Here is a 16,389-nt window from a genome sequence, read left to right as displayed (position 1 = left end):
ACTGTCAACACAGATGCAAAAAAGCATTGAGCTTCTCTCCTGCAGTCTTACCTTCTTTGAATACACTTCTTATACCCTGAACATTTATTTGTCTTACATAATCTCTGGCAAGCTTTCTATTCCCATTGTCTGAAGAAAGATTTATTATTAGTTTTAATGTATTTTATTTTTCTTCCTGAGTCTGTTTTGCTTTGTTCCTGTTGTGCTTTTGCACTTGCTGTAATTTACCATTTCTTTTATTATTTGCTTTTTTCTATGTAGAAATTCTCTTAACCTGCTGTTCATTCGTGTTGCCTTTTTTTTGGCCTTTTTCAGGTCTTTCTTAATTCATACTTAATTGATATTTTATGCTTTGCTTCCCACTTGGTCTATGACAGAGACACTGCTTGGTTTACAAGACCAAAATAAAGTAGAAATGGGCGATACGGTCAGGCAGTATCTCTAAAAAATGTGACCATGAATTATGTCACATGCTGAATAATGATCTTTTGAAGAAGGATTGTGTTTAGATAGCCAAAGAATCCATTCCAAATTTGAAAGCAAAGCCATTAATGATCCAGATGGAAGATCATGAGTCAGGCTTTCTATATGTGAATAATTTGTGCAAAAATTTTTTTTTTTAACGGAACCTGAATTAAAAATATAAATATTGAGGTTGATAAATGATAGCTCATTGGCCTAAAAAGTATAGCTCTCCATGCTGTAGTGTGTATTCAGAGGTGATCTAGAAAAGATGCAAATACTTAAGTTACAAAGTCTGGTGATACAAGGATATTAAAATTAGTGATGATGAAGACAAACAGGGAAGAGCTGGAGAAAGACCTTGCAGCTCTGAGGTAGTGATAAATGAAAATTATCATAAAGCAATTAATGTAGGGAAAAATAATTTAAAATTTTACACAGTGATGAGCTTACTTCTCTGGAATGGGGTCTTGCAGATTCTCTGGAAATAGCAGATCAGTGCCTAATAACAGTGCTGGTCTCCACATCTCAGAGGGGATGTAGAGAACCGGAAAAATCACGCAGATGGTGATCAGAATCAGTGAAAGACTAGATAGGTGAAGAGGTAAATGAGGGGGCATATGGTAGCAATGTATTCCCTGTGTAGGACTAAGAGCTAAACAGAGAGCAATTGTAAACTCTACTTTCCAGTACAAGGGTTAGTGAACCTCAAATGTAACTAGCAGAAGACAAATCGGAAACAAAGATGTTCTTCTTCCCACAGTGTGGAATTAAGTTACAATCTATTTGCAGTAGAATGTTATGGACGCTAAAAGCTTTCATGGGTTCAGAAAAGATCTGATGAACTCAGGAGATGAAAAATCTTAAATACCGTCTCTGGCTGAGAAAGTATTTTGTGTCCCAGCTTGCTTTATCCTCAAAAAGTGTTCTGGGAAAGTGTGATGATATGCTTTCTGTGTCCTTGTATTCTTCCCTAGACGTCTGCTGCTGGCAATAGTCAGAGACAGGAGATTGAGCTAGGTGGATCTTTGATGTAATGCAGCCTGTTTGCTCTTGTGATAAGCTGTCCATGCTAACTACTTTTCTACTGTCTAACCTAATTTTTTTTCTGCTGCAAATTAAGTTGATATTTTTGGATTTGTCCCAACTTTAAATGCCTTTGCCAAAGTTTCATTTCAGTTTTTTAATACCTGTCTCCCATTTCAAACCTTGAAGGACCTCCAATTAGAAGCTTAACTTTCAGTCACTGTTGCTTGAAGCTGCCTTCAACTATGGCTACAAAGCAAGTGCATGCTCTGGCCAAGTCATGTTGTTGACTCTAACCCATGTACCTCGGAAGTTTGCAGCATGAATGTTTTTTAGGGGCAGACAGGTCAGGCAGTCCTAGATGAGCTACCGATCTCCTTTGATTTTGTGGGTTGTGCTTCTAGATTCAATGTTGCCTGAGCCCGTGTGATCATTGAGGAATATCCTGTGAACAAGAGAGACCCCATGGTACTGTAGAGAGCCCCTCTGAAGCCAGCTCAAACTGAAGATAAAATAGTAGCTTGTGCTGTTCTGCTGGCAGTAGCTGGTTGTATGTTTATCTGCCTTAGTGCCACTCTCCTTTAACATAGCCAAGCACCAAGCCATTTCCCACCTCTCATGTCATTTGGCAGTTCATAAGGGCCCACTTAACATGGCTGCCTCCTACCCACTGGTGCTGGGGATGTTGACATCAGGGCTGAGCTGTTCTTGATGTGAGGGTCAGCACAGGGTCTCTGTGGTTTTCATCTTCTCTTTGTGCCTGACTTCTCTAGCACTGTGACCCACTGCTGGAAACTACAATCCTTGAATATACTGAGGTGTCTCCTACATAAACTGTAATGTGATGGTGCGTCTTTCCTCCTTAACTCTTTCAGGGATTGCTGCACTGTGTGACAGGATGGCTGTGCATTCCCCTCATCGAGGAGGCCAAAGCCTGTCAGAGTTTGGTAGACTTCCTGCACTGCGTGGGCTCACTCAGATTCCATCTTCCTGTGAGCTAGGCTCTTTTGGAGTCATCTTGCTTGGTGTAGCAGTTACTGACCTCATTTCACACATTGGCAAAAGGGAGAGCTACTGTCTTCAGGTATTTAAGGAGATGGAATGCCTATGTGTGCACGGCCAGTGCCATCCCTTTATCACAATACTGCTGCAGAGTTAGAGTTACGTGCCCTTACGATAAGGATGCTAAGAAATTAGACATTAGAGATTAAAAAAAAAATTATTCCTCTGTTTTTCTCCTGTTCTGCTTAGCAAACTGTCAGGCCTTATCCACCATGGTTTTGTGATGTGCTTTATCAACTGACATATCAAGGGAATTCTCAGCTTTTGTTAGTGAGGTCCAGATCGCTTCCTGTGTGGTGCTGCAGCCTGGGCACAATACAGTGAGTATAGTCTTGTGGTCTGCCAGCTGGGCTGCTTGTCTGCTGCTGGCAGCCCTGTTGATCATTTGAACACTATGAGCACAGACAGTATTTTGCTGTTTGCATGTCGTCTATCTGATCCTCTCACCAAAGTTCCTCTGCCCATTTATTTTTTGTATTTTCAAAAAAGTTGCTGTTCCCATTTATATTTAGACTTTACCCTAGACTTTACTTGATTGGATTAAGCATTCAGAAGTTAACAGCAGTAAGTTGTATATACATCCTCACATCATTCTTGCACAGTCCTTAGCAGCAGCTCTTTCCTATAAATCGCTATATATCTACTGCCAAAAGTTGTGTATGCTTTGGAAGAAATTCTTCAGAGCAGTGTATTGTTTGCCTTTTGTAGTGGTGTGTTGTATGCCTGAGTTGGGTGTTGTATGTTCTTCCTGACTGAGAAAACTGATTTATGAAATAATAGGAGTCGGTAGTACTAGTGGAAAGGGCAATAGTTTGGAGTGTTTTAAAGGATCAATTTATGTTATTCCTTGGTATATAAAGCTAGTGACATTGATGGTAATCTATTAATATTCTAAGTGTATCCTAAGAAGGTAACTGACTATATCAACATTCAAAAAAACTGGAAACAAAGGTTTTTATTTTGCTGATAAATCCAGGCTATAATTAATTAGATATCATATTACTATGTTGCTGTTTAAAATACCTTAATTGTTTGACTTCAAACTGTCTTTGTATCAATGTTCAAAATCACACTTCACTGTCACTTAAATCTTCTGCAATGAAAATTTTACAAGTATCTTGAAAAATAATAATTCGTTGTATAATTTAGGTAATTGCAGAACTGACTTTCCGTTTGCGTGTTCAGAAATATTTTTCACTTCATGTAACTGATCAGAGAAATAGTTTCTTTGAAGAAGACTTTTATGACAGGTAAAACAAATTCTTATAATAGCAAAACCCCCTGCTTCTAGTTCCATTTAGGTTTGTTGTAAATACCACAACAGTTGTAGTGAATTTAAGACACAGACATACAGCTCTTTTTTTTTTGTTTGTTTTTAATACAAATGCCAGTTTTAAGGTTTTCAAACTAATTCTGGAGTAATTCATAAGGTTTTACAAGCCTCTTTTTGATCTGGAACTTACTCTGAGTTGTACAAAAAAATTGAGAATAATACACTGTTATTTGGAATGAAGTTAACCTCTCCAAAGGGTTAGGTTTCCTCATTAGTATTAAAGGCTCTGTACCTGATGTTGCAGCTCAACAACTGGTTTGAGTTGGAAGCACCACAGTAGTCCAGCCTTTCCCTGTCCCCCACAGCTAACTTCCATTCTTTCTCTTGTTCTGACATAAGTCTTTGTGTAATTGTTTGACAGATCAAATTAGGAAATTAACTCAGCTGAAAAATACCATGGCAGAAGTATCATGGATTAAATAGTTTTGTTTTATGACTCATTCTAATTCTCCCTGACCAAAAATTTCTGATTTTCTGTGGGTAATAGATTACATGCTGTGGTTCTCATAGGAGCCGCAACCCTGTGGTGTCTCCCTGTCATGCACATACCCGGGTGCTTCCCTTTAAAGCAAGGTATCAAGTACCTTTTATCTCAGTTGGTCTAATCAAGAAACACAATGAAGCTTACTTCAGTGCAATTGCTTTCAAGTTCAATTTAGTTTTAAAGTTGCTCATTGTATTTTGGACTTAGAGGGGTTTGTGTGCCTAAAACTTGTAGGGTTTTGCCACCTGTATCAGTTGGTTTAGTAAAAGATAATATACTCCTTCCATAAACATTGCCTTACTTTTTGTAACATTTTGGTGCTGAATTCTCTTGCAAATTGGAATTAGTGTGGTAGCTTGAAATATGTTTTTTAAAAATAAGACTGTTATCTTAAAACTAAATGTTATATTTTTAACTCTGTCTTCAAAGTGAGAAAATAGTGCCACTTTTGTAATAACAACAGAACTGTAAGTGCAGAAGTTGCCAGAAGGAAATCTAGACTCTTTGGCAATAGCACACAGGACAGTTGGGAGCTTTTCACACCTGGAATCTGCAAGTGGTGATGAGTATTTTGGCACCCAAGAGCTTGAGATAGGAAAACCTAAAATGGCATTGGTTATGTGTTGAATTTTTTAAAAGATTTTCTTCACAACCAGTACAGTTGGAAATGTAGGTCAAGGTCTTAAATTAGTTTTCTCATGGACATGCTGAATGATGATTTTCAGGACCCCAGCTTCCAATGAATGTATTTAGAAATATTCAGCTTTCTAGTTTGGATGTTCAAATAGACACATGTAAAACATTTCTGGCCTTAGAATTTTTAAATTTTAGAATTTTGAATTCTTTTGAATCTTAGAATTCTTAGCCTGTCTAAGAAATTGGACTTTACCATAAATGTGGTGGAATTAGGACATTTGAACATTTCCTGCCCTGATTTTCTCTTTATGCTGAGTTGTTAAACTTTTCTTTATTCCTTTAAATTCTTCTTCTGCTCAAAAGTAGAAAATACAGAAGTGGAAGGCAACTTTGGTAGATTCCAGTTCATTTACAAGTTTCTTAATGAACTGAAAGCAGACAGATGGAGCTCCTAGTAAGCATAGAGAGTTCCTAATAGCAAAAGGTTGGTATTATTCTACAGGGGAGGCAACAAGACATATATTTTTCCATTCTGTGGAATGGAAGTAATCTTCTGTCCTTACTTGCTTTGTCCTGAAACTTATGGTACCATCATTTAGCCAAAATTGTCTGTGCTACTTTGTTAGCCTTAGATCTGGATTTAAACATCAACAGAGGCTGGTAAGCAGAGATTGGCTTCAGTTTAGGGCCACCTCTAAAGAAATTATATACATGCAGACAAATTACATAAAACGATTGTCTTTGCTGAGTTATAATTGGCTTTTACAAAATTGGCTTGTGTTTTTCTGCAAGTTTTGCACTGTTTTCTAATAGCATATAATCTTTTAGTATACTGGGTTGGGGTAAATTAAATAAATTTTGTGGGGATGATATGTAGTTAAAAGCAGTTAGGTGGATAGGAGAGTTTTAAATAATGGATGCTGTTTGTACAATATTAAATTCTGGATATAAGCACTAACCCTCCTTTACCTGTTCCTATATTATACTGTGATCAGTTCCCAGGCAAAGGCTTATGTTATGAAACAAGATCTGTACTCATTGTGTTGTCCTAGTTATTCCATGACCTGTCACCTGGAAATAAATTTGACAGAGGGCTAATTGCTTTTAATGGTGATAATTCTGTTTACATATCTCCTCTGATCTGATAAACTGGTCTGATAAAGAAACTGATGAGTTAATATATCTCATAAAATTCTATATTAATTCCAATTAGCTGTTAAGGTCATTAGAGAATACATCAGAACAATGAAACCCAGTCTAGATCAGGTTGTGAATAAAGGCTTTAAAGAAACCATATTCTTGCAGCAGTGCCTGAGTGTAAGCATGGAGGTGTATAAGCATCTAGTAGAGTTGTGATTTAGCAAAAGTATAAAACGATTTTGGGCTTAAATTAGGGAAATAAGACTATCACAAAGAAAAAAATGTATATTTTCTCTATATTAGGTATTGGTATGATTGAGTGTAATTCAGCGTTGGTGTCTAACTCAACGTTGCTGCCCATACCAGAATAATAATGTGGAGCAAGGAGAGGGTATTCAAAGGAGGAGGAGGACATAAAAGACCCATGGAAGGAAGGCTTAAAGCTTAATTTATTAATTTAGAGGAGGTTAAAAAATGTGTTTAGATGTTTAAATGAAGTGCAATTACTGGGAATGGAATTTTGTTTCCAAAACCTATGGTAAGAAACTAAAATTAGATATATTAAACCTTGAAACAAAGCAAGTCATGCTTACTGTGAGGGAAGGGACATACTGGAACATGTTACCAGTGAAGATAGGGACTGTTCTTCATTTGGACTCTTACACATTAGCATATGCTAATTCACTGAAGGGGGTGAAGTTGCATGGCCTGATCAGGTAAAAGTTTGGGCTAATTTCAAGCTTTCTGGCCTTGACATTTGTGACTGAATCCTCCTGCTACTTTATTCGGGGTCTTGAAGAAAACCAGATTCTTTGAATTAACCTTAACATGTTTGTAAAACTTGCATTTTTCAAGTAAAATAGTGCTTGAAGTTGATTATTAAGCTTCAGGAGGTGTTTAGCACCTTGCCTTCAGGAATTTTTGCCTCCTGTGCACAAGAGTTTAATGGGTCCTGGGGTTTTGGTGCTTTGAATACTGGTGACTGATGATATAGAATAGATTTTATTGCTTTATAATGATATAAGATGACAAGAGATGACGAGGAATTAGTGTATTGGAATAGGATTGAGGAGTTGTGTATAAATGAAGATTTTGTTACCCTGCCATGCAGATACTATCTACAGTCATATGGTACTTCCATGATAATTCTTAAGTATGGGATGGTTCTGTGGATATATGTATTGTACCATTGCATTCTGGGCCAGTTACTGATGCTGTTTTAGTATGCTCAAGAATCCTTGAATGAATAGCTCTCAGAAATGTTTGTCAGAGCTGTGACTGTAAATTGTGATTTGAAATTGGGTATCAGATCAAGGCTGATAGTATTAACAAAAAATTCTAAATCCACTGTTGTCATATCTTTGCTTTAATAAAGCATCTACTTTTCCTACAGGTGATTAGTTTTGCTCATGTTTGAAAGCTTTAGCAAAAATCATACTTGCCAATTTTAGATTTTGCTTCGGTGAGATGAATGTTCTCTCCATCACCTTTTTTTAAGCAGGAGTCAGAAAAAAAACCACCCTTGAAGTCCCAGTATAGAAGTAAACATATTACTTAGTGAAGACCACCACCTACTTTGGTGTGACTGGGGGGTGGTGGAAGGGGAAGCAAATATTTGAGCAAATGGAAAAATCACTGTACATGCTGCAAGCATGTAATTTTGGAAACAGACCTTTTTCCCTTCATTAGTGCTGTTTCATTTTCTCTTTGACTTAGTTCCTGACTGTATTATGATAATTCCATTAGAAAGGCCAGTAATTATGGTCAGTGGTTAGTAATGTTAAGGGTGTTTGCATAAATGACTGTAGTTTTCTTTAGAATTTTGACCTTATCTGCACGGGAGAATTTACCAGCACCAGTAGAATTTAAATTGGTTTAGTTCAACTTGATTAAATTGCAGGGTGGATGCTGTTACTCAGAATACGCAATCTTAATTTGTTTTCCCTTCGTTAGTTTGAATTAAACCAATTCAGGCTGCATATTCTGAATGAACACTTTTACAGGGATATAGTCCGCTGTAATTTGGTATAAATTTAGCTCTTCAACTAATCCAGATTCATTTTTTTCCAGAGGGGTCTGTTTTGTTTGGAGTTGGTTTAAATGTCAAAATTTACAATTGAAGCAAGAAAAGCATAAAGGAAATATGAAAAATAAACATGAATATGAAAAAAACTCCCTCAGTTACTGTCATGTCAAATAAACGTCTGTCTTAAAAGCCAGGTTGTTTAAGCAGCAGATTGTTTTTTAAAAAGCATAATTTAGCCTCAGTAGTAATATTGGCATTTATTCACATGGAAAGGTGTACTGTTAATTTAAATCAGAATGGTTGTACCAATTTTGCCTACCATTTGAGTGTTGATTCAGGGAAAATTTTTCACCTTTAGTTTATGCGATTTTGGAAGTGATAGAAATAAAGCCAAAGAAAATAGACTTTTGAAGAGTTATCATTGGATAAGAGCGCTTATACAAAGAGTTACACTTGTGCTTATTTGTTACACTGATATAATTATACAATTGTAGAGAAGCTTCAAACAATTGAAGTAAGCTTTTAATTGGTTGTAGTAGTCGCTGATGGGAGCCATTATGGATGGATTAATCTCCAAAAGACAATTTTTTATATTGCTGTATAAAATTCAATTTAGAGATGATTGCCTAAGGCCAGAAAATTAAAAAATTAAACTGACAGAATTACCCAAGTTTTTTTTTTCCTTTAGCTCTTTGTACAATGACATAAACCAACAAAATTGTACTTTAGACATATTTAATCATAAGTAATCCTGGCTATGTGAAACACATTGCATTGCATACAGACTATTCCACATTTTACAATAAAATAAATTCCAATTCCGATTTCGGTATGTATTTTTAATTTTGTAATGTTTTAGTTAATATTACTGTCAGCTTATATATTACTATTAATCACTTAATCAATTATTTAGTAAATTATTAATTAGATTTTTAAAGTTGTTATTAAAATTATATTTAAATGTAATTATCAGTTACAGCAATTTGAAACTGCCTCCAAAATATACACAACTTTTTCTGTAGTTCTTGTTACTGTTAATCATTGAGATCCTATGTTCTGCTCTGTTTCTGCAGTCACTGGTTAAATGGAAGCCACTCCTGGGATCTGGATGGTTTCTACTGACATAGACTTTGCATAGCAGCTCCATTGCGTCAGGAGGTTGCAATGAGTGGAGGAGGGGAGCAGCCTGACATCCTCAGTGTGGGAATCTTGGTCAAAGAAAGATGGAAGGTGGTGAGTATGCCTTCCTGCTATTCTTTTTCTTCTTTAAAACATGTTTCTAAAAAGAAGTAGTTTGTGTTTTGAAATCTGCTTCAAAATTCATGTGAGATGTATTTTGGTTAATACATATGTTAAATGGTGAAACGACTTTAAAACCACTTCTTTCTCTTATCCTACTTTAAAAAGGAGTTATACTGATTTAAGGTGGGTTTTTTTCTGCTAAGGACCTAGAAAAGCTTTTAAATCCTGACTTAGTGCCTGTTCAGAGCACAACTGGAAGAGTCCTGTTAGTATATTGAATCCAATCATCCAGTGTTTAAGCCAGTCCATTTTGGAAATCAGTCAGGCACCCTTTTGAAACTAGTCAGATTGTGAGATTTGTTACTTCTTATAGAACGTTGCTGCTCTTCCAGTTAGAAATGATTTTTGTTTGTTATATTTTGTAGAATAGATTTATTCCTGGCTGATTATATCCATTTGATTGTGTGCCAGTATTGGCTTTACCATAAATAGCTCTGTTCCCTTTTGGTGTTCATATCCTTGATTTACATCTAGAGGGAAATAGTGCCCATTTGAAACTATTTTTGCTGGGAAAAACAGGCTGAGTTCTTTTAGTTCCTTCTCCATTCCCCTGACCACTTTAGAATTTTTTTGCTTGTGGATTTTTTTGAGATGGAAGAAAAAAAAGGCAAAAAAAGCACCACCTCATAATACAACGTTTTGGGTCTCTCTGTGTGTTTAGTAGGCTGTGAATGGATACTGATTCACTATTTTTGCACCATCTTTGGTTTACATTACACCCATATTTCAATATTTTATTTAAAACTGTGAGACTGAACGTAGAAGATACAGATTCATCTTCCATTTCATATTCATATAGAGAAAATAATTTCAACTATCTTGTGCCCTCTCCTTCATTTAAAAATGCAGGAAGCTGATAGTAGCTTTGTGTAGGAAACCTTTGTATTTCCTTTTGTGTAAATAGAACCTAAATGGCTATCTTTGGAGTGTAAGTATTTGTAAAATACTTTGTTATATTGCATCTCAGTGTTGCAGTGCAGTAAAAACTGCAATCTTAGTCTTGAATCAGATCAAATAGAATAAAATAGCATTATAAATAGGTAACGGTATACTAACATATTACTATCCACAAAGCCACTCAGTTGTCCAATATGTGCAACAGTAGTCCTGTTTTCTTTAGGTTTATTTTCTGTCCTATATAATGAAGAATGAAGAACAGCTTGGTGTCTTGTGGAAAATCTTTAAGAGTAGGCGGCTGTTCATCTCATGTGATTATACATTTTAACTTGTATGTTTTCCAAATCAAGTATTACAGGTAGATAAGTGCCAAATACTGTCTGTGGGCAACTCTTCAATTTCTTAATTTCTGTAGCAAACATTAAGGATTTCTTGATGGCATCTAAGGCGATACACTTCTTTCTGAGTTCAGGATTTCATAGGAGAGTCTGCCAGTGGAGGAAAATAGCATGCAAATCTTAGAATTTCCTTAGTGCTTGACACATCTATATTAACATAATTAATACTGTTCTGTTGGGTTATGAAGTATTGAAGTTTTTTGCTAGTGTTCTTGAAGCAGTATTTAAAAATTCCTTGTGTAGAAAGATGAGGTGATATAAACCAGTGGACTTTAAAGTTTTAATGATAATGAGTACTGTCCCTAATTATCAGTAGTACTTCTGATTGTTCCTTGTGGAACTCTCCCAGTATCCTGGGGTTTTTTTCCCACTGAAGAATGGCAGCTCTGTAGTATGATTGCATGAGATTATTTTGTTGTAACCATCTTAAAGGAAAAAAAAGTACACATTCTGGAAGTTATGTAAAGATTTGCAGCTGAAATGCAGTTTTCAGAATTTTTGTTGTTCAGGACCTTGGTCTTCGTAATTGTGAAAACATACCTGGAATATGTCGGAACATTTTTAAAAACTATGCTCGATTAAATTTAATTTTAACCTGGGCATTCTTTAGGGTGATACTATTTTGAAAAGTAAGCATAGAAAAGTCATTATAAAATTTTTTTTCCTCAGTGAGACCCTCCCTTTCTACTGGGCTCACTATCAATTAGCATTTGCTTTTGTTCTCTGTCAATGCTTTTTCTCATCCCTCTGTTTTGCCTTTGAGACATTTATTACAATCCTGACTTGGAGAGACTTGATTGTAATGATAATTGGTTTTAGGTAAGTTTAAGGACATTATTCCATATGCAGTGTAAGCAAATGTACCAAGATAAAACATGTTGGAAATGGTATGCTTTAGACTTGAAGCATACAGAGAGATAGGAGTGCAAAAGAGAATGGGAAAACTGAGTTTGGGGTGTGAGATACTGAATGCAAAGAAGAGAAGCTTGAAACTAATGTACAAAATGGGAGAATGTGGTGCAGGTGTAAATGAGGGCAATGTGGTCCTTGTCAAGATAAAAGATGTTGAGCAGATGTGCCAGGAGGGCAGTTTAGTTGAACAGTCAACTCCTGTCTGAACCCAACAGCAAACAGAAGGTTAAAATGGGGATGGGTTGCCTAAGATTACTATGGAGTGTGTTGGATGAATGTGTAGGAATGCCAGAACTCAGCTGGCAGTTGAAACTAGTGAGAGATGTGAAAAGCAATGAGGGAGGCTTCTACAGGCACATTGGCAGCAAAAAGAAGACCAAGGAAAATGTGGACTCATTGCTGAATGTGGTGCGTGACCCAGTGACAGAGGGTGTGGAAAATATTTTTTTTTTTTTTTTATAATTTGTGCCTGAAATTATTGACTGATGTCATTATTGGATGTGTGTTAATGATTCGGGTGTACTTCATCTGAGGATAGAAATTGATCTGTTTATTAGTGTGGTGGTGCGTTTGGTTTTGTTTTGTTTTTTTATCTTTTTAAAATATTTTTTTTTAGCACACAAGCAGAAAAAACCCCACCTTTTTAGAGGCAGTCTTTCTCAGTCTGGTCCTTTCTCAAAGCTGGTACATGAAGTTATATGATACACTGCTATAAGTTTGTATAGGGGTGAGGATAACAGTGTTGCCTTTCCTTTTCTCCTCTCACCTTTTTCACCATGCATTCTCACTGTCTCCCTTTGTACTTGTACTATACTGAAAATGTATGTGCTTATGTTGAAAACTACAGTCAGATCAATGTCTTTGTTTAACTGTTGGAGCCCTGTTAATAGCTCAGAGCTCAGGCAAGATAATGGCATTACCAAACCAAGAGGTGGAATGCAAAAAGTGCAAACTTAAAATGGCCAGATTAGTCACGGAACTACATCTTTGAGAGATATTCGTAGATACGTACATACTTTTAAAAAAAAAAAAATAATATATATATATAAAATCCTGTTAACACTTGCTATTTTTCCCAATATTTAGATGACAGATCTCTTTTCTTTCTGTAAGGACTAACACTCGGCATATATAAATACACGTGAATGTAACCAAGTTACGCTGATTATTTTGTTGGAGTTGAAAGGTTTCTATTTCTCATGGTTTGTCATTATTTCAGAGTTAACCCTGGATTCTTACCTGAGTAGTACCTTAAACAAGTCATTGTCCGAAGACACAGGCTTCTTATTAAGGATTTGTGAAACTCTGTACTTAAGTTCTTGAAATGTGTGGGTTAAAGAGTAATAGGCTTAAGCCTGTGATGTTGGTAGTATGCATGTTACGCTGATTCAGAGAGAGTATACGGCTTGTGGAGAAGAGGAGATTGCATTTGCTAACAGCTAGTGTGCTTGTTAGAAAGAAATGAACATGTGAATTTGCAGTCAACAGGTGTTGCACTAGAAGCAGATGTTTAGGTGGATTAGTTCTGTAGGTCTGAAAATGTGGTGTGATGTCTATCCTGTGTGCCTTTTCAAAATTGGCAATGAATTGGACAGAAGTGAGTAATGTAGATAATGCTACGTATCTTGGACCATATTTTCCTCCTCTTAAGAATATTGAAATAGCAGTTGCTTGTGGTGGTAAAAGATCTTCAGGACAGAAAGTGCATGATGAAATAATGTTGTAATCATACGGAATAAAAATTTCATACAATATGACTTGAAAAATGCAAGTAAACAATATGAGTATTTTATCTGTTACCTTCTTCCTTATTCTTAGGGGCCTAGGCTAATTTAAAAGTTGTTTTTCCTTCTCAGTCAGATGGCTGATTGTCTGGATTAGGAGACATGAGATTTATTTTCAGAATCTGAAGGTAGGTCAGCATATTGCTGATTGCTAGATCCCCAGAATGTTCAGATGACATTTAATACAGTGTAGTTGTATTACCTTAGCAACTGTATGTTTTCAAATGACATTTAAAGAAACATATCGGTTCTTTCAAGGTAAAATATAGTAAAAATACAGTATTGTGTGTTTCTGAGGGTAAGTAATTTTTGTCTCCTTTTCTATCAGCTTTAGAATGGTTGCCACAGGGGATAGCACCATATGAAAACATTACATGAAATAACACTGACATTTTTGATACTGAAAACCAGACAAATCTCTGTTCCCTGTGAACATTTAAAGCAGAGTGAAAACACAGCTATTAACATTTGTTCTGAATGCAGTGCAAACTAGTTAATAGGCCAGGAGAATTCTTTATACCCCTTCCTAACACAGATGAAACTTTCAGTGGTCCAAGTTTCTTTAGTATGTCTGTTAATAAGAATGGTATTGGTGAACCATAAGTAAATGTGAGTGGCATTTAAAATATATATTCAAATATAATCTTAGCCATTTCTTATCATTTATGATTTAGCTGTTGTGTGTAAGCCACTGCATGTAGTAAAAAAAAGTTTTATACCTTTAGTATTCAGTGTGCGTATTTCTGAAAAAAGATGATGATGACATATTTTAAAAATGTCACTGTGCATTTGTACTTGAAGCTCTCTGGGTATTGTGTGACTATTTGAGGAAAGACTTTATTCAGCCTGCTGACTTTGGTCAGATTCATGCTGGGAATGCTAGTGCACTCTTCTGTTGTATTAAATACAAGAAGTTTGGTGCAGATGGAGATCAGGTGTATTAACTCGTTTTCCTAGGATTCTCTTGCAAACTGTGGTTAACCATACCTTTGTAGATTATTCAGTAGCTCTTTTACGTACTGAAGGTTATGATTATGTTATTTTAAAATCTATTGTAATACAACAGCATTTGCAGTAGGGCAGGCAGTACAAAGAAATATTGATGTTTTGTTTCCTTTCTTTTCTTCTCCCCTCTTTTAAATCTGTTTTTGTTTATTCTTTTTTTCCCCGATATAGTTGAGGAAAATAGGAGGTGGAGGATTTGGAGAAATTTACGATGCACTGGACTTGCTTACTCGGGAAAATGTTGCACTGAAGGTCGAATCAGCTCAGCAGCCGAAGCAAGTGCTGAAAATGGAAGTAGCTGTGTTGAAGAAATTGCAAGGTAAGGCTGTACCCTGGATATGCCAGAAGTAAAATGTCAGTGCATCTTCTTAAAAAATCATTATAATCTCTATTTAGTCATAGTTTGAGTGAATATTCCCCATATTCTGCAGGTTATTGCTAAATGGTTATTAAAAGTGGAATAGAAGCTCTTTCAGCTTCTGAAAGTTTTGCTGCAATGAACCTTTTCTTTGAAACAGGATGCCATGAAAATAAAAAGAACAACAAAAGGATTGAATTGCTGCAAAACCTATGCTGAGGTGTAGTTTATTCTGGATCCATATCTTCTTACCTTTTTTTGCTCTAGACTTTGTTTGTTTTAGCCTTTTATTTCTCCTTCTAAGATGGTCTCCTTTTTTTCTGTACTATCTAAGCATTGAATAGTTGCATGTCCTTCACATGGCATCCAGGATAAGAATATTTGTATTTCTTTGCCTTTGCAGATATTGCCAAGAATAATTCTAATGTTGAAATGGGAAACTTTTTTCAAAAAAACCCCACACAAACAAAAAACCACTTTAAAATACTGCAACCTGTAGAAAAATATTATTGGCACCTGGAGTCCTGAAATACTTGCAGAGTACAGGTTCTTAACCATTCAGAATCCAGCTTTGGATAGTCGCTTTTGACAAACCTTTAAATACTTTAATGTCTGAAACTACCGGTATAGAGAAATATGAAAGGGCGTATCTTCATTGCTTTTCACAATTTAAGATTATAAAAAGAAAGTTTAAAGGGTGACTTTTTTCTTTAAAAAACAATATTTTGAATCTGAAAGATTTTGACTACATCCATCCCTGTCAGCAGCCTGATTTTTCCAAACTCTTAATTTGAATAAAATAAAATCTGTGTGACATATGGTGCTGCCTAATCTGCTGTAAAGGTCACATTGCAGCAGAAATTGACAGGCTCTATAGATTTAAGAGGGCAAGCATGTCACGTGTTACAGTGTTAACAAACTGCTCCTATGTTGATATCTTTTTAAAGAATGTCACAAAAACATCTAGTATTATGCAGTCGAGCAAAGAGATTCAGGGACTGCATATTAGCTTGCTTTGAATTTTAGAGTTTCTAGTCCAGAGATGAATAGTAAATTTCTGATTACCAATTGTAAATTTAGAAACCATCTGTCACAGTTTTTGAAAGAAATTATCTTAAAGATAGTGAGTTTTAAAGAAAAAAATACTCTGTAACTCCTGGGTTTTTAAATGCTCAGAAACATTTTTTCAGTTTTTGTTTTTCTCCACACATGAGCTTGATTCTATTTTTAACAAAATTCAGTCTTTAAAATGGTATAGGTGAGCAGCTAAAGTAATAAGGAAAATAGTAATAACTGAAATTAAAATATGGGCATTTGGTAGCACTACGATGCCAATTGTAAAAACATAGTCTTGTATATGACTGCATAACTGGAGTGCCTCATGACTTTCTGTTAAGTATAGTGAAGTTTGAGTTAAGATGTTACAAAAGGCTTTTTTGTTAGTAAAAACTTTTTTACCTTTTGAAATATTTTTGAAAACAAAAATTGTTTGCTGAAATAATAAAAAATTGATTTGTGAATAATTGCCATAGGGCCTTACAGAAGTTATAATTTTCTTCTCAGT

At 35.6% G+C, this 16,389-nt stretch overlaps 1 protein-coding gene across 2 annotated transcripts in view; it reads left to right on the top strand.

Moving 5' to 3' along the window:
• Positions 1–16,389, top strand: part of TTBK2 (tau tubulin kinase 2) — a 108,224-nt gene that overhangs the window by 17,223 nt on the left and 74,612 nt on the right. For both annotated transcript variants that reach the window (XM_074824221.1, XM_074824220.1), the window contains exons 2-3: positions 9,243–9,402; positions 14,639–14,786. In XM_074824221.1, the coding sequence (XP_074680322.1) occupies positions 9,334–9,402; positions 14,639–14,786 (217 nt within the window). In that variant the 5' untranslated portion in view covers positions 9,243–9,333. The remainder of the gene's footprint in view (positions 1–9,242; positions 9,403–14,638; positions 14,787–16,389) is intronic.

The sequence above is a fragment of the Strix aluco genome, chromosome 4, assembly GCF_031877795.1.
Source record: "Strix aluco isolate bStrAlu1 chromosome 4, bStrAlu1.hap1, whole genome shotgun sequence".
NCBI lineage: Eukaryota > Metazoa > Chordata > Aves > Strigiformes > Strigidae > Strix > Strix aluco.
Note: the sequence above shows the minus strand (reverse complement) of the source record. Positions and strands in the feature narration are given on the sequence as shown.